The 22,582-nt window shown below is 37.1% G+C and overlaps 1 protein-coding gene across 39 annotated transcripts in view; it reads right to left on the bottom strand.

The window, feature by feature from the left end:
- The window catches only part of RIMS2 (regulating synaptic membrane exocytosis 2), a 449,774-nt gene that overhangs the window by 48,374 nt on the left and 378,818 nt on the right, over positions 1-22,582 (bottom strand). For 18 of the 39 annotated variants that reach the window (XM_051785117.1, XM_051785120.1, XM_051785121.1 and 15 more), the window contains one exon: positions 7,883-8,124. The exons of 16 other annotated variants lie outside the window; for them this stretch is intronic. In XM_051785117.1, the coding sequence (XP_051641077.1) occupies positions 7,883-8,124 (242 nt within the window). The remainder of the gene's footprint in view (positions 1-7,882; positions 8,125-22,582) is intronic. 5 more of the 39 variants (XM_051785115.1, XM_051785116.1, XM_051785118.1 and 2 more) reach the window with 2 other exon arrangements.

Here is a 22,582-nt window from a genome sequence, read left to right as displayed (position 1 = left end):
GGTGACTATGTAAGAAATTGACAACACTAGAAAAAATATTTAAACTGGAAAAAAACCCAACTGAACTTTCTTCCCTAAATTATAAACTACAAAGATAAACAGAACTGTGATTATGGGTAAGAACCGCACATATTTCAGGCAAATTAAACTGAATAATTGCCAGAGTGAAAGTATGAGATTGCCCTATAAAGTTCTTTTCACTCTCAAGTTTCAGTAGTATAAAATCAGAGCCCTTTTTCACAGAACAATCAACAAGAAATCCACACATATTGTATCACGTGTTAACTGAAGGATTATAAAATCCCAAAAGGAGTTTTCAAGTGGAAACTTTTTTAAGGAAAGCCTAAATTTTTCCTTATGTAACAACAGAAAAAAGAAATCATGTTTACTGTGAAAACAGAAATAAAACAGCTTTAAAGTTTGGGGTTTTTTTTATGAGATGTATATTTTTTATTTTTTAGCGGGATCTTATGAGAATTCTTCTGCTCTCAATAAGAAAGATAGCTTAGCAGTATTCTTATCAAGAAAGATCACCCTACATTTCTCTCTCTATTTTTACCTCTAATTATGGAAAGAAAAAAAGTCTTGTGGAAGGTCAAGCTAAATGTTCTGATCTCACTTTGAGCTTTCTCCTTTTTTCCCCTTATTAGTGGGATCAAGTAGTAATATAAGAAACTTTCTTTTTAAGGAAGGAAAATGATTTTTTGAAACATAAGTAAAGATTTTTAACATTATAAATGCTTACAGCCAGGGGGTTTAGTTTTACTTCTACCACAGGCAGATGGAAATCTTACAGGCGTATACCTCACTGAGATGATAACTGTATTACAGTTATTAGAGTAATTTGTGACTGGGGCAGTATCGTTCGGTTGGTGTACATGAGCTGCATATTTTGTCCCAAAATTAAGCCTTTTATTCTTACTCTCTAGTCTCACCACAGGACTTCTTTCTCATCTGCCTGGAATTTCCCCTTATGTATGGCGTAAGGTGTCACCTGCACTTTGTGTGTGAGAAATGTCTTCCAGCGGACTTCTGTAAGATCACTGTCTGGAATTCAGTTCTGCTGTCTCAGGTCTATGTTTCTTTTCACTGCATCCATCTCTCACAAAATCTTTATGAATGTGTGAGGACTCAAATATATACCTACTTCCTCTACAGAAAATCTGTTGAGGAGAACTGCATAGATTTTGTACTGCCTTCTTCTCTAGTCTTTTCCTACATGTGGAGTAAAAATATTTAAAAACAGAATGTAAGTATATTTAAAAGACTGTGTAGTCGATCTTTTCGGTCTGTAATTAGAGTCTATTTATTTATTAGCACACTCTCCAGAGTTTATTTAGTGAAAGCTGATTAATGCTCTTGGTAATGCATTCATTATAATGGTACTTTCTCTTCGGTAAAGTATTCAGGTCACAATTCTCAGCTAATGAGTAGGAGAAATTTGTCTTAATCTCTTGTCAACTGCTAATCCTATATTTCTATCAATGTAATATGTGTTGATTTTGAAAATAAATCAGATTACACATCAAGAATACTGACACAAGTATAATGCTACACATTAAAGCAATGTATTAACAGTAGCAGTCTGTCTCTGGAATAGGAGAGGAGATAAAACCACAAACAAAAGGCTTGCTTCCAATCACCTGAATTATATATATGATTTAAAAAAAAATAAAATACAGGCCAAATTAAAAGTAGTGAATGATAATTTTAGTTGCCATTTTGTCCATATAAATTAATTCTAGGAATAGAAAACAGCAATGTCTATTATTTAAACAAATACACTTTTAGTTCAGTAAATTGTTTACTTACTATATCCTGTCTCATTTTAGACAATGAAAGACAATAATTGTAGTTTCTCCTTTAGTTACCACCATTTAAAGTGACTAATCATCCTCTTTTTAATGGGAACCATATTAACTGTATGGGTGGTAGAAGACTGTTTTTATATAAATCACATTTTGAATTGAGAAGTGTGAAATTCCATACCAGACCAAGTCTAATGTTCCCAATAGATTCCCTTCCATTATTCCATAAATTGAGGAAATTGCTCTATAGGCTACATCGTTGGTTCATGACAGACATAACTGAGACTGTTATGAATACAGCACTTAAGACAGCAGTTTCAATACCCTACAAACCATATAGAATCCAAAATCTGGCTTTTAACACAGAAAGAAAACAAAATCTCAAGGTTTTTGCTCTGAGAGACCTAATTCTCTTACATTTTTTCTAAGAAAAATGTACCCATGAAATATCAAGATTTCAAAATACTTTAACCTTGTTTCACTGGGGTCACCCTTTGGACCTCTACAAAATTTGTTAAAATGGAAGTGCCTCTTTTTAATGAACACTATTTAATTATCTCAAGGCCAATCATCATTTTGTTGGCACTGAATCAACTGGTTTTTTTACTTTTCTCTACAGAGAACTATAACTTCAAGAATATATGTTGTAGCTTAACCCCAGCAAAATTATACAGGATGTCAAGAAAGCTTGCAACACTGTCTCAAAATTCCACTTTTACAGCCCTATAACTTCATGCCACATATGGCATCTTAAAAAGAGGACTTGGCTTACAAGGAGCAACATGTTGAGACAGAGAAACCCCAGTTCAGGCAGTTTCAGTTGCCCCCCAGCAACATCTGCTACATGTGCATGTGGAGGGTCCTCTGGAACACAGCACCTTGGAGCAACGCTCTACAGAGACACACAAGGGCATTTATTTCTGAACAAACACATGGTTACACCCCTCTGCAGGCATTACTGCACTGATCACTCTCAAGTCATGCTGTTACATGCTTTTTGTCATTTCTTTTAAAAGATTTCATCTATTGTGATCATATACCCAAAGACATCATGGGACTCAGTCTCCAAGAGTACACTGGACCCTGTACTGTGACCGAATATGTGTACACCCGGGAAGTGTTTTAGTATGTATGATCCATGGAATGCTCCAGATTCTGAAAACATAAATTAAAGTGTTTAGGCTTTTGGATATAATCAGTCTACAAACATAATAGGTCTTGAATAACTAAAGAAAACACAAAACATTTTCCCAGCTAAAGGAGAAATGTCAGCTAAATAACAGAAGTCAAGACACCCAGGTATCTGCCTGCCAGAGACAGCGCATGGAAGTTGAAATGGATGTCTAAGACTGTATAATCAGAAGAGGGCAAGGATTTTACTCATTAATGAAATATAACTGAGAATTACAGATCTGCACCTCTGTGGAAGCCCAATTATCAGTTTCCTCAGGACTGTCCAGCAGGAAAATGATTGCATTCCAGGTATGAATAGCTAAGCCAACACCGTTAAGATTTGCATATTGTATTCTATTTTCCTCTGCAAAGAAAGCCATCTTTTCCACTAGAAAGAATGTCTGTGGAATCAGAACCTGAAGGTTACAACACAAACTCTAAACCACCAAATGTTAGTTTCTAGGAATGACTGCTTGACTCAAGAGTAGGGAGTATACCTTTAGCTATTTTTTGTGGAACTGAAAAGGTTCAAGAAACAGAAGTAAAATAAATTCTAGTTTGTCTTGCTACTCTATTCTGCCATGTCTTGTCTTTTACTGAAGTCTTAAGTAAAAGCTACCTTAAGTAAAACTACTTTTGTGTCATCCAACCATTAGTTTGATTCTAAGATTAAAGAATTTCTATGCTCTCTTTTTTAAATTGCTTTGAAATAAGCCAAGTCAGTTCACAAAATACTGATACTGTATATTCTCACACTTAAAATTTTCATTAAATCAAATAATATGAACAAAATATTACAGCACTGACACACATCCTTAAATGGAGCATGAACTTTTGGAAAAATAAACTGCAACTCACTTTCAAGCCCAAATGGATATGAGAGAATGAGTCTCCATCTATTTTTATTCAAGTTTTCTGCATTCCAATGCTCTTAAGACTGACATACTTTCTACTCCTTCTTATCCCATGGCAGTAGTGATCCAAAGAGCACCACTGAAGGTCTTCTCATGTAATGGATATGAAAGCACACTTGGATTTCCTTGCTATGACAATTTGAAAAGATCAGTTCCTACTGCCCCTGTGGAGATCAGATCTTTTCAACTTCTTGAATTGCTATTTTAATCTCATTTTTCTAATTTTTTTTTTTTTTTTTAATCTCCATTACCCTTGATGGGCTTGGTCAGCAGAGTCACCATATTAGCAATTTCTAGGCATTTGAGACTGTAAATGCCTGAGGAGAAAAGAGCATTGCTTATTCAGATTTTTGTCATATTTCATGTTCTCTCTCTGGATAGAATATACACTATATATGTTCTGCAGAACATACACTAGCCATAGTTGAACAAAATCTAAACCCTGTTGTTAGGTAACAAATATTACGATGATGATTCTGTGATTATCATTATTTTACAATTACTCATTTTGCTGCCACCTATAGCAAGAAATCAACATACCCTTTACCCATAAAACAAGTGTTCCTAGCTGAATATACTAAAAGAATTACAGATCAGAATAAAAATACATTGTTGTATGTATTTTGCGTGTCAATTTCTTAATACTATGACAAATAACAAGTATTATATTAAAATAATTTGAAAGGACATTAAAAATGGACCTTTTAAGGCATGTACTGTAAGTCTGATACACAGTCCTGAAAACAGTTATGGTGCCCTACTTTCAAAAAACTTCTGGAATAGCTTTAGTTATAAAATATGAATGAAGAAAAGCACCAAAATAAAACTATACTTTACAAAACACTTTTAAAAACTGTCAGAGATACAGATAGGCATTTCTTCACTGACTTCCATATGAGCACACAGTTTATAAAAGCCTAATTGCTATAAATATGATCACAACTTTCTATAGAAGTAGTATTATCTTCTGGTATCGGTATGCTTTTTCAAACCTGATACATAAGGAGATACTTAGCCGATCCATTGAATGATGTAATTTCTTCAGAAACTAACTAAAACCCTAAGAAACTACTTAGATCCCATTTCTACATGGGACCACTGCCACCTGAGTATCCCCTGCCTCTCAGTTCCAGAAAATTGTACTTACAGGACATCTACAGAACATTAGTGTTTTGATCCCAGCTTGTACCAATACGTGATTCCTTGTGCAGTCACTTACCATCCAAAAACAGGAACATGATGAGACAAACCAGAGAAATTTATAAATTCACTAAATACATTAAAAAAGTGCAAGTTTTAGTCTTCTGGCATTAGTGTACAGCACTTGTGTCCAACATTTTCTTTAAGACGTACCAATGGATAGAAACAGAATGGTTTGGGTTGGAAGGGACCTTAATGACCATTTAGTTCCAACTGCCCTGCTGTGGGCAGGGACACCTTCCACTAGATCAGGTTGCTCAAAAACCCATCCCACCTGACCTGTAACACTTCCAGGGATGGAGTATCCACAACTTCTCTGGGAAGCCTGTTCTGGTGTCTCACCACTCTCATTGAGAAGGAAACTTAAGACATGCAAGACATTTCTTCCTGGCAGGACCTTGCCCCCATCCACCCAAAAGGCCATCACCTTGTGTCACCAGAGCCACAGTACTACACATACACCTCATCCAGGGGCTGACATGTGGCCACAAGCTTGCTTACCATATGATCAGTGCACTTGCATGATCCAGCTGTTTAAACGATGCATGTGCCTGTCCTGTTAGGTGCAGCCACATGTGGCCGCCAAAAAAGGCCCCTAAGGGGTGCTGTCAAATAGGGCAGCAGGAACTGGTGTGCAGTAACAGCTCTAGAAAACAACCCATATCCCCATATCCAACCAACACACGAGGGACCTTTTCAGAAGACAGCAGCAGGAGGTGCACTGGCTGCTCTCATTGGGGCCAGGCACAGGTCAGCCCTGAGCACAGACCTATCCCACGGAGCAGCTGAGGGAGCAGAGACACCCACCAGAGCCATGCAGGCTTCCCTGGTTTCTGCTGCTTTTCCAATAGCACTAAAATACATCTCCTTGTTCAACAGTTTTTCAGAACACCCTATTCACAGTCAATGGGTCAAAAGACCTTGAGTGCTTTTGAAAAAATTATATTTTACATTTTTCCCTGACAAGCATCTAATCAGTTGTTGGGCAACTGATTGGATATAACAGAGAGAAAAACTTCAGATTGAAACTACCGAATAACTAAGACAGTATGATATTTAAATGAAATCTAGGCCAGTCACACAATATAGATTCTCTCTGGTGCTGAGACATCCTTGAACATTGTACAAAGAGCTGTCATCTTTCATTTAATAGTTCTTATATTATGAGAGACCAGATTAGATTGGTAATGTAGTGCATTGTATTGGATTTTATAATCAAATATATCAATACAGTTACATAGCTCTATACTAAAACAAAAGTAAAATTTAGATTTCCAGGTAAGTAAGTGGTTATTTTTTTTTTTTTTTGCCCAACTAGACACTTCCCAGATTTGTCTAAAGGTGACTTCATCTTTTGTCTGTCATTCATTCCAACTCAGCAAAAATAGAAATGTACATGAAACTGCCATTTCCATAATCTGCAAGTGAGCTGGTAAAACACAAGACTGCTGCAAAGACTTGCCTACTGATGGAACCATCAGTGTCTGCATGATATTCAGAGACGTTCTTTCCCCACTTTTTCACTCCTTTGTCTCATATCGCATTCAAGTCACACACTCAAGCTCCCTGCTCTCTTCTGGTACTCCTCCCTCTTCTGCACTGTTTGTTATTCCTCTTCTTTTCCTTTCTTTTTAAGTTCTACTCTTTCCAGGTACTTTAAATCCCACTCCTACAAAAGTTTACACTAAAAGTTTAACACAATTTCTGAAAGTCAAATCACTGTTTCACTCTATTTAGTTGTACATTAAAACTCTCATAACTTTGGTTTCATGATACAAACTGCAAACTTGGAGGAGAACTGAAAAATCTCTTATCCATGTTTGAGTGGTGGTTAGCACAATGGAGATCTTAGACGGGACCTCACACAGCTGGACACTGTAAACTTATGTTGAACCATATGATAAAATTGCAACAGTTTTACTTAAATACTGAACATACAATATATCTTGTGTATATACTGTGAAATATATAATATATATGCATAACCATATAAATTGCTTAAACACTTTTTATACATGTTATTCAAATAAAAGTAACTTTTTTCCATGTAAAAGACACTTGTCCTATACCGCTTCCTTAATTGACAATGAGAGCTTTTCAGAGTGTATTATATGGATTTTCCTCAAAATAGGAAGAAATAGAAAAAGTGTGTAAGATTTTAAAAGCTTTAGGCATCAAAGCAGAAAAACTCTCCATTTTCCTAGGTAGAATATTTCTATGTCAAATTTGAATTGAGATAAACAGAAATGAGAAAAATTTATACTGATGGTGAAAACACTTGTAAGCTGAAAAGAAATTAATTAAAAAGCAATAAAACAGTTTTACTAAAGTAATAAAACATATCATTTTGTTCAGAAAAATTGTTTTGTTTAAAAAAGCTTGCATGTTCAAATATGAAAAAATCTCCTGTTGAAATATGCAAACATTATGTGTGACAAAAGCAAAGGCATTTTGCAACATTTCAGTGCCCCTTGACAAACTGCTGTAAGGACTTCCCCAACCAGAAGTACAGCTCATGTTGGTTCCTGAGAAGCAAGAAATAGGTGCATTAGTCAGTTCCAGCAAACAGAAAATAAAAGCTTCAGTCCAACCTGAAAAGGATGTTTGCTAAAAAAAAATTAATGTTTAGCAAATGCCCAGAGAAAAAAGATGTTCGACCATTTTCTTCATTCCATAGAACACTGTTGATTAGGCAACTTCAACAGGATCTCCAAATTAAACTGTAATACACAAATATTATGCACATTTAAATGGTAATGTGAGAGAGAAAATCAATCTAGTTCCTACCAGTTTGGCTGAGCTGTGACGTGCTGCGACTTTTTCTTGAGAGACCCACTATGGCGACCATCTTCGCACCGATGCTGGACCGTCTCTTTTTGCTGCCACCACCAACAGTGCCCACTGCTGTGTCAGACTGGCTGCCATCGTTCTTCTCCAGCGTGTACATGTCCCCGCTGATGCTGGTGCTCTTAGTCATGTTCTTTCCTGAGACGCCCATCTGTCTGCTTTGCATTTTGGATGTAAAGACACTGTCAGCCAGTAGACGGATAAACAGTGCAGACAAAGAGTAAAAAGGGGAAGACAGAAAAGGACAGGTTTCAGATGGAAGGTTCTGGGAGACTAGAGGGTAAAAGCAGCTAATCACACAGGTAGGGTTTGGTTTTGAGAGATAAAAAGGAGCGACTTTAATTCTAGGTTCTTGTTTGGTCTACTGTAAAAATACTTGACTCATCAAAATTGTGTTTTAAATAACAAGCTCTTATTTACTGATGACTTAAAATATATTAGCAGCAAAAGTATATCAAAGAATTAATGTATCCGTATATCATATAACCATTTTTTGTTTGGGAAATTCAAGTTCTGCAGTCAATGCTCTGCCTCTCTTCTCACATATATGTACAAAAATGACCTCTAGGAAACAGACACTTGATTCATTACTGAGTGGAAAAGGATATCAGTCTGAAGGTTAGTTTCCAAACATGCAGACATTTCAAGGATGTTTTCAGTAAGTTTTTAGTAATCTGGTTTATCTCAGTCATCATACAGTAATGAACACTAATAGGTTTTTTGCTCCCTCTCTTCATCAACAAACACAGCTCTTAGATATGTATTTCATACAACACTTGGCTGCTATGTGATATAGATCACCACTACTGATAAAATAGAATTTAATTCTAATATACCTTTTGTACTCATTTACAGACTGTTTTTACATGCTCTATGTGGCTGCATCTAAATTATCTGCTGTAGCATTTCACAAGTCCCACAGGGATCTGATCTACTAGTGGACCAGGCTAAGGGACTTTTCCCTTCCACAGAAGTGGCAATCTACACTGATGACAGCAGTACTTATCCACATTTTGCCCTAACATCTAACTGGTAGGTGTCTGGACAAATATCCAGAACTGGAAACTCTGGAGTACATGTGGGCCTGAGAATAGGCCATTCTCTCTCCACAGAGAGTGCATTTCACTAAAAAGTCCCCATGAGATGCAGTTTTAAACAATCCACAAAACAGTGGAGTACTTTTGGAAACCAGGGGAAATTAAATCACCAGTATGTAAAGGCTAAAAAAAAATTAGTTTTGCTCTTTAAACAGATTTTCGAATACATGCAGAGGCTGTTCTTAGAGTTTTACTGCTCAGAAAGTGGTTGTAGAGTAAATTTTAGTGGGTATAACCTCACTCCTTTTTTTCTTACCTGTAATGGCCTGAATCTATTTCAAAAACGGAAGGTTTTATTGCTTCTTTATGAGTTTTTTGCAACATATATTCTGTCAATATCTTATCTATGGAATTAATGCAGTGCCCTCAAAAGCAAAAGAATCACTGGGTCTCTTCCCACAGATTCAAGGGAATTTGGGATGAGGCAACTCTTTAATATATCTGAGAGGTACCCAGACAGTGCTCCTCTGCTCTTTGGTTCACAGCTGCATGTGCATGAAGGTACAAAATGCTTGTAGTTTAACCACAACTCAGTGAGAAAGCAAAGAGCTAGTTCATAGAAGTAGACCTCTGTCATCAAGTGAAAAAAATGCTGAGTGTCCTTCTCAGGGAAGTTACAAGGGAAAATATGAATGAGAGTTTGGATCAACAGATAGAGAAGCACAAAACAAAACTGCGAGAGAGCCAAAGTGGCCTTGCCTGGACAGACAATAACAAAAGACTGGAACACAGTGGTAACCTGAAACCATTTTTCTTACCCTTTTTTAGCTCTCTTTGTTGTTATATTAGTACACACTGACTCTCATTGGCATATTTATAACCAAGGAAGGAGTATGATAGGATGTGGGTAAAGAAGAAGGCAAGGAAGACAATAGAAGAGGAATTGTATTTCTGTGTCTTTTCAGTACTATGATAACTTACTTCTCAGATGGTAACATCACATGCTGTACTTTTTATCAAATAAAACCTTAGGGATTGATTCACAAAAAAGAGTTGACACAGAAACTAGTTCTCAGTTTTGACACTACCTTGCATATAAAAAATACTAGAGGTTTAGAAACCTGGGAAGAGCTAGTATCTTCAACTTTATCTTGAGTAAAATTCTAATAAGAATCAGAAAATTAGAGCCCCTTATCCAGTAATGCTTTTTTTTAACTCAAGTTCTCAAAGGAAATATGATTAACATGACTGCGTTTTTAGTCAGGTCTCTCTCTTTTCAACATTTTTTAAAATCCTTTCAAATTAGACAGAGCAGTAGAAAACTAAAGTTGTTTAGTTTCTAAAACTGTTTTGAAAACAGACTCCTGGAAAGAGATCTTATAAATACCTCTTTGGGGAAAGATTGCAGTATAAGTCATTATTGAATCTCTGTTATTTTATGTAGCACCTCATTCACATGCACAGGCTGATGAAGGAAATAACTTTTTTACTGCTTGCAGAACAACCTATTTCTATGATCCAATTTTCAAAAATAATACCCAGAAAATCAGTGGATTCCTTCCATATGGAAAATAGTAATCAATGCATTCTTTGGAAATGATATTAACATTCAAGAAATGTCTTACAGCAAAGGAAAAAAATATTCTGCTGACTCATACAAAAGTTACACTGAGGAGGAATTTACTTCCTGAGTCTAATGTGCCTTTGAGGTGCTTTGTGTGCCCTTTCCAAGATGTATAATTCTATTTAAGTGGAATGGATTACAATAATTACCCTTATTAGAGAAATCAATATATTTAAAGAGGTTGGCATGCAAACAAAGTTGCTATAATCTCACTATGCAGTTAGCTATGAAAGTACTGTGAATTTCAAAAATTTGCTCCTTCACTGCTAAAGGTTTCTGTACCACAAAATGAAGTTTTGCTGTGTACACCTGCCAGCAGTGACGTAGACTTCATTCAGACACCTTCTCCCAACCAACTGAGAAAAGTAGGAAAGGGAATTCAAGTGAGAAAAAAGGGATTTATATTTAGATTTATGTGAAAATGCCAAATACTACTATAAATGGCTAATACTGAAAGTTCATTCACAAACTTCTTTTCCCTCCAGTAGAGTTCTAAAACTATGTTCTATATTTAAAGGTTTGGGGTTTTTTTCCCCTACTTTAAAAGCAACAGAGAAGACGTCTTTGTTACAGTCCCAACTAGCTAACAACTCCTGGAGAAAGCCATCACATAGCAGTGGCTTAGTTTTTTCTCAATTCCTCTTGCAACAAAAAAGCTTTGAGAAATAAGCACAAGGAGAGTTCTGAGTGGTTTATAGTTCCTTATAATAAACCTACAGTGGTCATGAGCACTTCCTTCACCAACACTCTGAACCCTTTCTGGCCATCCAAACCCTAATTCACTAATTATTTTTGGTAGATGCTTGATAGATGCTTGATATTCTCACCAGTAGAAGCCATCCTTCTACCCAGGTTGCTTTTTGACAGTGCCAGAAACGGATAATTTTCAGAAAAACTGGGTGTTGTATGTCAGGTTTGGTTCCTTTCTGAGGTAACAGAAGGTTGGACTTCAGAGTAAAATTTAGAGAGTAAATCATACAACCTTTTCTCTTAACAGGAAACAGAAATTACTGGAAGTTTTCTTTACATGTACATATATAGAAACAATCACACACATATCCAGTTCAACAATATTTTAAAACTGACATTAAAGAAATTTATGAGATTGTATGAGTCAATGAATAGATGTGCACTAAAAACAGGGTTCTCAAGGTGCCTTATAAGATATTAATCTTAAAAATATCCTCATCAGATATAAAGTTATTAGAAAGCATCCAAAGGAGGGCTACAAAGATGGTAAAGGGTCTAGAGGGGAAGTCATGGCAGTTGAGGTCAGCTGGCTTGTTCAGCCTGGAGGAGACTGTGGGGAGACATCATAGTGGTGTACAGCTTCATCATGAGGGGAAGTGGAGGGGCAGGCATTGATTTCTTCTCTGTGATGACCAGTGATGGGACCCAAGGGAATGGCATGAAGTTATATCAGGGGAGGTTTAGGTTGGATATTAGGAAAAGGTGCTTCACCCAGAGGGTGGCTGAGCACTGGAACAGGCTCCCCGGGGAAGTGGTCACATCATCAAACCTGCCAGCATCTAAGAAGCATCTGGACAATGCTCTCAGGCACCTGGTGTGACTCTTTGGGCTGTCCTGGGCAGGGCCAGGAGTTGGACTTTGATGATCCCTGTAAGTCCCTTCAAACTCAGGAAATTCTCTGATTCTGTGAAATTTAACATGGTCCTTGCAGTCGTTGAAGATTCCTGTGCCACAACTATAGCAGTTAATAAAATGGCTTAGGCCTGTTGTCTAACCTTGACAGCCTGTGTACACACAGCTAGCTTACGTTCTTTGCCAAACAGTGTTTTCTCAGGCGTCCTGACAAGAGGAAACTGACCCTGAGCCATGCTATCTCTTGATTTGTCCCTGAACTGAATCAGAGGTACCTTATCAGTATGTCCAGCACAAAGCCATGCCAAAGAGAACACAAGCTGTCTAAACAATGTGTCCTGGCCCTGTAGAGCTCACTGGTATAGACTTAACTTAATCTTAAATTCCTTGATGATACTACAAATTCAGATTGTTTTCAAATTCTGATATTCAATGGGCTAATTAGCTTTCTCCGAATGATTTTAAAGAAAAACAGTAAGCAACTACAAAACTGCTATTCATACATGGCCTTCTGGAAATGCAATGCTAAGTTTCTGGATTTCTTAAGCCATTACTCATCAAGATCTCTTTGCAGATACTCACCTGTTTTCAAACCAGAGAGTGTAATTACTCTATGGAAAAAAAGGGGTTTCAAAGTTTTCCAGACTCCTACTACAGCAGATAATCAGAAACTATCAGGTTTTTCTCCCCCGTTTGTTAATATTTGTATTGAATTACAAAAAGATTACAAAAAAGTGCCTGGGGAAATCCTCATAGAAGAGAAGCAGAGAAGAAGATTTCACAAGAAGACCTTTGCCTTTGATTTAGTCTTGGTATCTCCTGCTTTAGGCAGACCATTTTCTTTATATCCGCCTAAGAAGGAAAGGAATTGTTTGTAAGGTTTGGGTTAAGGAGAGAGAAGATTTCACAGTGCAAAAGGATCCTGCCCTAAAGGCAGAAAAACTGATTCGAAGACACTTTATATGTAACAGTATATGATTTTAAGTCTTGTTAGATGGACTGCACTGTGGGCAAATGCTTCAGATCATAGATAAATAGATTCCAGATGAAAACTTGTTTTAGTCAACATTTTTTGATGTTAGGTATTAAAGAACAAGTCAGAAACTTCATCCACTCTCAAAGTTTCTGATGGACTTGAAAGTGTTTCATAATCTTAAAAGAAAATTCTAATTTTAGAACTAATTGATAATATTGTTGACTGTTATATTTTCCATGAAGCAGGTGCAGACACAATAAATCCTCATTGTTTCATATGTACCAATTGGAAAGTCTCGTCCTGTTGCCATAGTTAAAAACCTGCAGTCTTTGGCTGCAGTTTTTGAATTAGTTGCGAAGTTGGAAGGCATCTTGGTCAGATTCTTGTCTACAGAAACAGAAATCTTTTATAGAAAGTGGTTGATTAGTACAGCGAGTGCCGAATTTCCTCAGAAATCTTTTGTCTAGACCAGAAAAACAAAAATAAAACCCAAATCATCATCATCATCATGGCTAGGCTTCGTGAACAAAGATCTGGGATGAACAAAGATTTGGGAAACCCAAACCAACACAAACTAAAAACAAACAAACAAACAAAAACAAAACAAGCAAACAAACAAACAAACAAAACCACAAACAAACAAAAAAACACAAACCCACACTGACACCCGGGAGTCCTTATGCTTTATCATGCCTTTTGAGATTTACAATATGTGGCAAACTAACCAGAAGAGGGAAGGAGGGACTAAAGACAGTGACTCCCCTGGAAGCTCTTACTGCTATAAAAAGCAATTATGAAGTCCCACAGGTTAAAGAACCTCATTAAGATTTTTGCAGGCATCCTATGTTGTTGCACAGAGCAGTATAGCCCATTCTTCTGTACATGAAGCAAACCAACAGGCAGGAATGAGAAAGGCTAAACCAAGAAAGTACACTGACTTAGTCTTCTTCTGTAGGCAAGAAATACAAACCACAAAGAGGAACAAACCTAAATTTTAGGACACCATGGTCATTCAAAAAACACAGATCATACCCCTTCAGACAGCCTTAGCCACCATCTCATTTTTCTCTCCTTATCAAAACGATAATTAGACACTTGCAAGGTGAACACCTCTCTTTCCCCCACTTGAGAAATAATATCACAATCCATCTGCCTGCTCAAAATAAGTCCCAATGACAGGAACCCCAGCCCTGAAGCTTAGCTTCCTCTTCCCCCTGGTAAGTTCTTCAGTAGTAATGTACTGCTTAAGCCATATAAAACTGACTTCTAAATCAGGCTCTGGCACTGAAGCATAGCAGTCTATGGCAGAAAGCAGCACAGGGAGCAGTACAGAATCCTTACACCCAGTGACTTCATAATCATAACAAATTATGAAGAACATCACTTATTCTAAAAAGAATAAACAAATGTTATTTTATGTTTCAATGACTCGTAGTGTAAAATTATTATGAAAAACTTGATTTATTTTTTTCACTTATTAATGAATACACTTTACTAAAAACAGTATTATGAAGCACACGCATTTTTACAATCTACAATATTATTAATACTTTTTTAAATGTGAAGGAAAAATATCAATACAATCCATTGTACTGTATAATATTGGTAGGATTTTTGAGGACTCTGTGTGGTTCTTTGCAGTTGTCTTTACAGCAGTATTGGAAATTAAAACTTGTAATCTCATTGCTCTAACAAAAATGTATGTATCAGAGAATCAGAATTAGTCTTAAGTCAGTTGGTGGACCTTGCAGGTTTCTTTATTTCCCACAGAAAAGTCAATATTACTACTTTCCAGCTTCATTCTCTGGTAATGATCCCTAAGGAAAATAAGGCATTGCAACAGCAAAACTGCACTTTGCCAAGTGCATAGTACAGCTATGTGCTGTGATGTCCTAGGGAAAGGATTTTAACAATATTTTCAATTGTTGTAATAGATATTTTCTAATACATATCTCTTGTGAGACTGGAAGATCCACAAAAAAACTTTGTTTACAGCTTTTGACAAGCAGGAGATGAATTTAATGCCATTCTTAATAGACCTTTTAACTCAATCAGAGAGGCTCTCATTTCATTAATTTACTGAAGAAATTTAACAAAAACAGCATTATGGGGACAGCTGTGATGTAGGAAAAAACATTTCCATGGGAACAGTGCTTCCGGCCAATGCACATACTCATCTGCCAATTCACATCAAAGAGAGACACTACAGGTTCAAAATTATAATGACTTAGTCCCTGGAGATCCACTTGGTCAAAATTATTCTATTAACTTATTGTTGGTATAAATCTCTAATAGGCACCAGACTGACTTAATTATTAGGTTTATTTTATTAAAATTATAACAAGAAAGTTGGGGGAAAAAAATAGAGCACTGACTATAATCTATTTCCTTACGTCTATTGTTATTCAAAGAAAACTTGTGGCCACATCGCAAAATAAGAGTAACAATATCTTTAAATAAAGTTTCTTTTTCAAAGGTCTCTTTCATACAAATACCTCACCAGCTACAGTACATAGGTTGACTTGAACTGTATCCTTCTCTCCCTTAGAGAGCTTAGATATAAAGCTCTACACACTGTTTTATTATTATAAAAAATAAACGTATAGCTTTTTACATATCATCTCTAGCATGCTTTTTTTTTAAAACAGGAACAAATTTCAAACTAATTTTGGGTCAGATGGTGGATTATTTACCAAGCATTGCCACAACAAATGAGCAATGAAGAAAAAACACTGTAACAGCTGTTTCCAAACACTAGCAGTTGAATTATTCACAGGGCTCCAGAGATTTTTGATAAAAGTTCTCACCATCTCTGATAGAATATTTGGCTATATTTTTTGTATAAAAATACCACTGATAACAATTTTTTAATTTAAATTAAAGTTATAATGAAAATTATTAATATTCATCTATTGTTGATAAATTTTCAAGTTTTCCTTTGTAAAGTTACAGAAAAGCTTTATTGCCCTGCTAACAGTAGTGACTCTTTAATGAAATCCCTTGCTGTGATACAGTGAACTAAACCAGCCATTTACTCTGTGTGGATGCAAAAGAAGTCTAGCAAGAGAATCAGCTGAGGTTCAGGAGTCTTGCATTAGTCAGCTGTCATATTCATTGGTAAATACAAGCAGTCCATATGAGCTCTAAAGGCTTGGCAATAAAGAAAACACATTGCCATCAAGGACAGAATGAGTTTTGAATAACATCCAAATTCTCTGAGTTTTTAGAAAGTGTCTTCTTTAACCCAGCCTGGCAAAGCAGCAGTTGTGTTTGTAAAAGCCCGATAACAACTAGCTTGTCAAATTAAAACTGATCTTGAGCAACCTGATTTAATTGAGAGTGTCTTACAGAAATGCACCTTGCATGTACCTAATCTGAAAGTCAGATGTTGAGTGCTTGTTCCAACACACTGTTGAATTACAGTCTTCCAGCAGAGATGGAAGAAAGGTTTTGTATTAATACTGCTAAGTCACAAGCTATACTGCAAACTTGCTTAATGCTGCTCAGATTTTTTTCTTGAAGGGCTGTCTAGAGCTCTATGAAATGAAAAGCAAGCAGTGAATTGATAGACCAGACCTTAAATCCACTATGTGTCCCAGACCTAAAATCACCAGAGAAATAATGAAAAATCAAGTCAAGAAAGTGAGAAAAATTACAGACTTGAAGGCTGAAATGCTCAAAAATATATAGAGGTAAGAGACATCATGTATTGTCTCAGGATAAGAAGTACCATGATGTATCATCTTGCTAAACTGAAATGAACTATGTGGAATATTTTCTTATTTAGAAAACTCATTGACAGAAAACTTTGGAAGATAGACATGCTGGAACTGGACAGGATTTGCTTCTGAGATTACATTAAGGGGAATTATAGAATCATAGAATCAACCGGGTGGGAAAAGACCTCTGAGGTCATCAAGTCCAACCTTTGATCCAACACTGCTGTAATTACTGGACCATGGTACTAAATGCCACATCCAGTCTCATCTTAAAAACCTCCAGAGACAGTGAATCCACCACTTCCCTGGGCAGCACATTCCAATGTCTGATTACTCTCTCTGTAAAAAATTTCTTCCTAATATCCAATCTAAACCTCCCCTGGCAGAGCTTAAGATCATGCCCTCTTGTCCTACTGCTGGTTGCCTGGGAGAAGAGACCAGTACCCACCTGGCTACAACCTTCTTTCAGGTAGTTGTAGAGAGTGATGAGGTCTCCCCTGAGCCTCCTCTTCTCCAGGCTGAACAACCCCAGCTCCCTCAGCCTCTCCTCACAGGACTTGTGCTCCAGTCCCTTCACCAGCCTTGTTGCTCTTCTCTGGACCTGCTCCAGCACCTCAATATCCTTCCTGAACTGAGGGGCCCAGAACTGGACACAGCACTCCAGGTGTGGCCTCACCAGCACTGAGTACAGGGGCAGAATCACTTCCCTGGACCTGCTGGTCACACTGTTCCTGATCCAGGCCAGGATGCCATTGGCCTTCTTGGCCACCTGGGCACACTGCTGGCTCATGTTCAGCTTCCTGTCAGTCCAAACTCCCAGGTCCCTTTCTGCCTGGCTGCTCTCCAGCCACTCTGTGCCCAGCCTGTGGCACTGCAGGGGGTTGTTGTGGCCAAAGTGCAGGACCCAGCACTTGGCCTTGTTGAACCTCATCCCGTTGGAATCAGACCATCTCTCCAGTTTGTCCAGGTCCCTCTGCAGAGCTCTTCTGCCTTCCAGCAGATCAACACTGCCCTGCAACTTGGTGTCATTTGCAAATTTGGTAATAGTGCACTCCCCTCATCCAGATCATCGATAAAGACATTAAACAGAACTGGGCCCAACACTGATCCCTGGAGGACACCACCAGTGACCGTCTGCCAACTGGATGCAGCTCCGTTCACCACCACTCTCTGGGCCCGACCCTCCAGCCAGTTCCTAACCCAGCAGAGAGTGCCCCTGTCCAAGCCGTGGGCTGCAGCTTTTTCAGGAGTATGCTGTGGGAGACGGTGTCAAAGGCTTTGACAGGTAGACACATCCACAGCCTTCCCCTCATGGACCAGGCGGGTCACCTAATCATAAAAGGAGATCAGGTTCATCAGACAGGACCTGCCTTTCCTAAACCCATGTTGGCTGGGTCTGACCCCTCGTCCATCCCATAAGTGTTGTGTGATTGCAAACAAAAAAAAAAAAATCACATGATACACAGGGAAGAGCCAGATGTCCTGAAAGGGTTTTATTTAAATAAATTGCTTTAAGCAGTATGGATTTCACTACAGCTGCATCCATACTTCACTCATGAGAGACTGTATTGCTTTGATTAGTACTGCACAAAGTGAATATGTTCATACTTGTTTTAATGCTTATGTGCATATGTGTGGTAGTGGCTGTCTGAAGAACAAAATAACTCTGACATTTCCTTCATTTCTCGTAAATTCAGGTTGCTTGAGGACTCCGAAAAATCAGGGTCAGCATAGGCACTGCTAACATCTCCCAAACCCGTAGCATATCTCTGAATTGATCTTCTGGGACTAAGAACTAAAGAGACATGAGCAAGAGCTCTGAAGCCATAATTACCTCAACCAAAGAGACATTATCTGGGACATCATGATCTTGCCTGTCTGACTTCTGTTAGTTTGACAAAATGACTTTGAGTCACTTTTGGTCTCTGGGGGAAATTATAAAAGCATACAGAAAACTTAAGACTATCATAAAAAGAAAACATCGTGAGGAAAGGTGTCTTACATCTTTCTGAACAAGAGCCAGTTTTTCTGAGCTGAGGAAGAGAGGTCTATGACCATATCTGCCTGCTGAGGCAATGTGTACTTTGTAAAGTGTGCCAGTTTGGAGTAACTTGCTTCTTGTTTACCTTGGACTTCCATAGGAATTGTGCTCATGTTATGTCTCCCAGTGGTATTTGTAAGGAAATTTTATTTCCTACTAGGGGTCACCTGATGACAGATCTCTCAGCTTGCTTAGGTAGCACCTTATGGACTTTAACAGGAGTATGAACACCACACAGGTACAGTGTTATTACTGAGAATGCTTGGTCAAATAACATTAAATTCAATATATGGGCAATGGTAAACCACTGGAGCATCATCTTACCATAGCTAGCAAGTACACAATAGTAAGAACACCACTGGGACTCTTATTTCAAATACAATACTTGCCTGATGGGTCTGGCAATGTCTTTCAAAGGCAGTGGCACAAAACCAGTGACTACATTTTAGAAATACTTTGATGAAGTAACATGAAGAAGTTTATGTTTGTTTCTTAGAAAGTTAAGTGATAAGCTTATTAATTATTTTTAATAAAGTACATTTAGAAGAATATATAATAATTTTACAGAATTTTGCCACTTTTCTATTAAAATAATACTCAGGTTAAAAGAGTGAAAACATACATCACTAAGACAGAACCACAGAATCATAATAGCAAAGAAACAAAAGCCTCATGATCTCCTTGTTTTTTCAAGTTTCTACCTCACTTTTATTGTTGCTGTTGCCATTCTTGTCCACAGACCTGTTGTACTCAATTCCATACAAATAAAGATTAAACAATCTGTCTATTGAAGAACTTATTGTTCAATCTAGCTTTAAATATTTTCAGAAAATGAATGCTTGTCTTCCTCTGCATCTCTTGGGTTTTTGTTGGCTTTGTATTGTTTTTTTTTTTTGGACTACGGATGCACTGTTTTTAAAAAACCTTTAGAAACAGGAGTGCATCAGTGCTTTATGGATCACAGGTCAGAGCTGGTTCAACAGAGTTAAAGTGCAGGCTGCATTTCAAGGAGAGGCAAGCAGTCTCAAGGATATTGCATTTCTGTCAAAATAAAATGCCTGAGTTCCCTGCTGGGCACCATATATCAAAGCTGCAGACTGTTTCAAATGAGCTATTTTTAATATTCACCTGTTAATAATGTGTACTTCCAAATTCATTAATTTATTATTTCCCAGGGAATCAAAATGAGTTTACTAGCTGCAAAGAAGCCTATATATGTTTTGTACTTACTCCAAAGTAGCAGAAAAAAAGGTCTCCAAGGGCTTGATAGATGGTGACAAATAACTGAGAAACAGCTGACTTTGCTAGATTTCTTAAATTATTTGTATTCAATTCTCTGTAAAGATTTCACAACAAATATATGAATTCATATAATTCCTTTCTTAACCATTGATCTTTTGCATACTTTTCCATAATATTTCTCCAGAAGTTATAGTTAATTTTCTTCTGCATGTCATCTATGAAAATGTAAAAAAAAAATGGCCAAATTATTGACCATATTGGTAGAGACTCACTAGCTATATGAATTTATAGCTTTTGAAGATTTGCCTTGCTGTAGAATACTAAAGTTAAAAAGCTTGCATAAAAAGTAGTGGCTTTGAATCTATGCTTCAAATGGGGCAAGAATTTGTCATAAACTAGTAACAGACTCAACCCAGCCCAATAATACTAACAAAATCTTGCGGAAAAAATCTTTATTTTAGGTCCTTTGATTTTAGATACACAGACTGGCAATCTAGTCATAAGTATGCAGAAGAGTTATGTTAGAGAGACACAAGATAAAGTTGCTGGGTTTTGCTCAAGGACCCAGTGCATGACATCCACCCCAAAATGCCTGAATAATGAAACGTTTTGCAGTTGAAAAGTATTGCACTGCAACCTGCCATTCTCATCCCAGGAATGGCAAGGTCACTTTGTTGTAATGATGAAAAAATTGTTAGGCCAACACATTTGGTTGAGAAATGCAGGACAGTGCATGCTGGCCTGTTTTCCCTGAAAAATTACAAGAACATTGACATAACTGGGCCCAAGTTCTCTCCCCCTCCATGGTAGAAATGACAGCGTGTGAACTTTATGTATTTATCTATTTATCTATATTTTTATCTATAGCTATTGGGAGCACAGACTACCTGTACTGCAATTTTCCTAGAAGACCAATCATGCAATGGGGAAAGAGTCTCAGGCTGCAGTTTTCTCTTCAAACATACAGCCTTTTTTGCTAGAAAGGTTAGGCACAATTAACTTCTTTCATGCAGTAATATAGTTAAAGCAGTAATTGGAATCATTCTGAAACATCTTTAAGAAACCAAAGAGCACATACATGTTGAAAATGGATTCTTGATGTTGTCTTTTGCACAGTTTTTGATATTTTTATCAGAATATTGCTTCCACCCCTGTGAAGGAGCTTGCCCAAATTGAATTGACATGCTTTTTCTTACAGTTTTACAAAACACTGCATTTACCAGTTAATAACTGCAATCACAGTGGAAGACCCATAAAATCTGCAATACTAAAATTAAATTTTAATGAAAAACTAAGTTTTTCATTAAAAAAATCAGTTTTAAAACCTAAAAATTAAATTTTTAAAGATTTTTTTAAATTGAATGATACAAAAAAAGAAATAAAAAGTGGATTTGAAATTAATCTTTTTACCTAACAATGGTAGGGGAACAAAGGGCATGAAGCATTAGGAAGGGTTTGTGTCTGAAGAAATACATTACTTAAAACTATATCCTGCACTCTGTTTCTTGAATCTTTAAGTGACTCTACAAAATTACATCCCAGATGACTTTTTCCACTACAAATTCTCCTTTCTTGATTGTATCATCTTCCTACTTAATCAGCTCTAGTCCTTCTACTGTCCTTTAGCATTCACTTCCTTTCTTCACATGGGATGTTACTGGTTCCTTCCAATACACAGTAAAACTTTGTGACTTGCACATGCTTTGCATTTGACATTTCTACCCTTTCTGCCCACACACACAGATAATTGCTTTGTCCATTCTCACCATTTCAAATGACAGCTACTGCAGTTCTTTTCTCCAGCCCTGACAATTTGTCCAATAACCCCTTCTAGGATACTGGCAGAAAGATTAAGTTTCATAGCCTTCCTATTTGGCTGTGCCATCTTTCTCCATGCATCAGTAAAAAGTTATACTCTCTTTTATCCAGTTCTACATAATTCATCTTTTTTTCCCAGTATTTTAGCATTTGTTTCTTGTCATATTTATTTTCTCTCATTCAAGACTGAAAGATCACCTCCTGCTGCTCATCAGACTTGCCCCATCATCCACTTGACATATTTTTAGTAAGCACCTCATGTTTTCTCCTCATTGCCTGGAATGCATGAAAAGACCTCTCTAGAAACATTCACAAAACCATCTTGTTTTCTTTGGTCCAATCTCCCCTTAGCATTCTCTATTGTCAAGATGTCCCTAATCCAGTGTTGTAACTATCTTCTGTCATGTGGAACATCTCTTAGAGTCTGTATCATGAAATAACGTATGAGTTCAAAAGGGGAAGCACAGAAGAACTATGTGCTTGGAACAGAGATTGTGTTTTTCTACAGTATTTCAACAGTGAAATCGTGCTCTGTGATTATAATTGCTGTGTACTCACACGATAAAACTACTGTGAGTATC

This window comes from Manacus candei, unplaced genomic scaffold (genome assembly GCF_025592945.1).
Source record: "Manacus candei isolate 608988 ecotype Guabito, Panama unplaced genomic scaffold, ASM2559294v1 h1tg000019l, whole genome shotgun sequence".
In the NCBI taxonomy this organism is placed as follows: domain Eukaryota; kingdom Metazoa; phylum Chordata; class Aves; order Passeriformes; family Pipridae; genus Manacus; species Manacus candei.
This window is presented reverse-complemented; position numbering and strand designations above follow the sequence as displayed.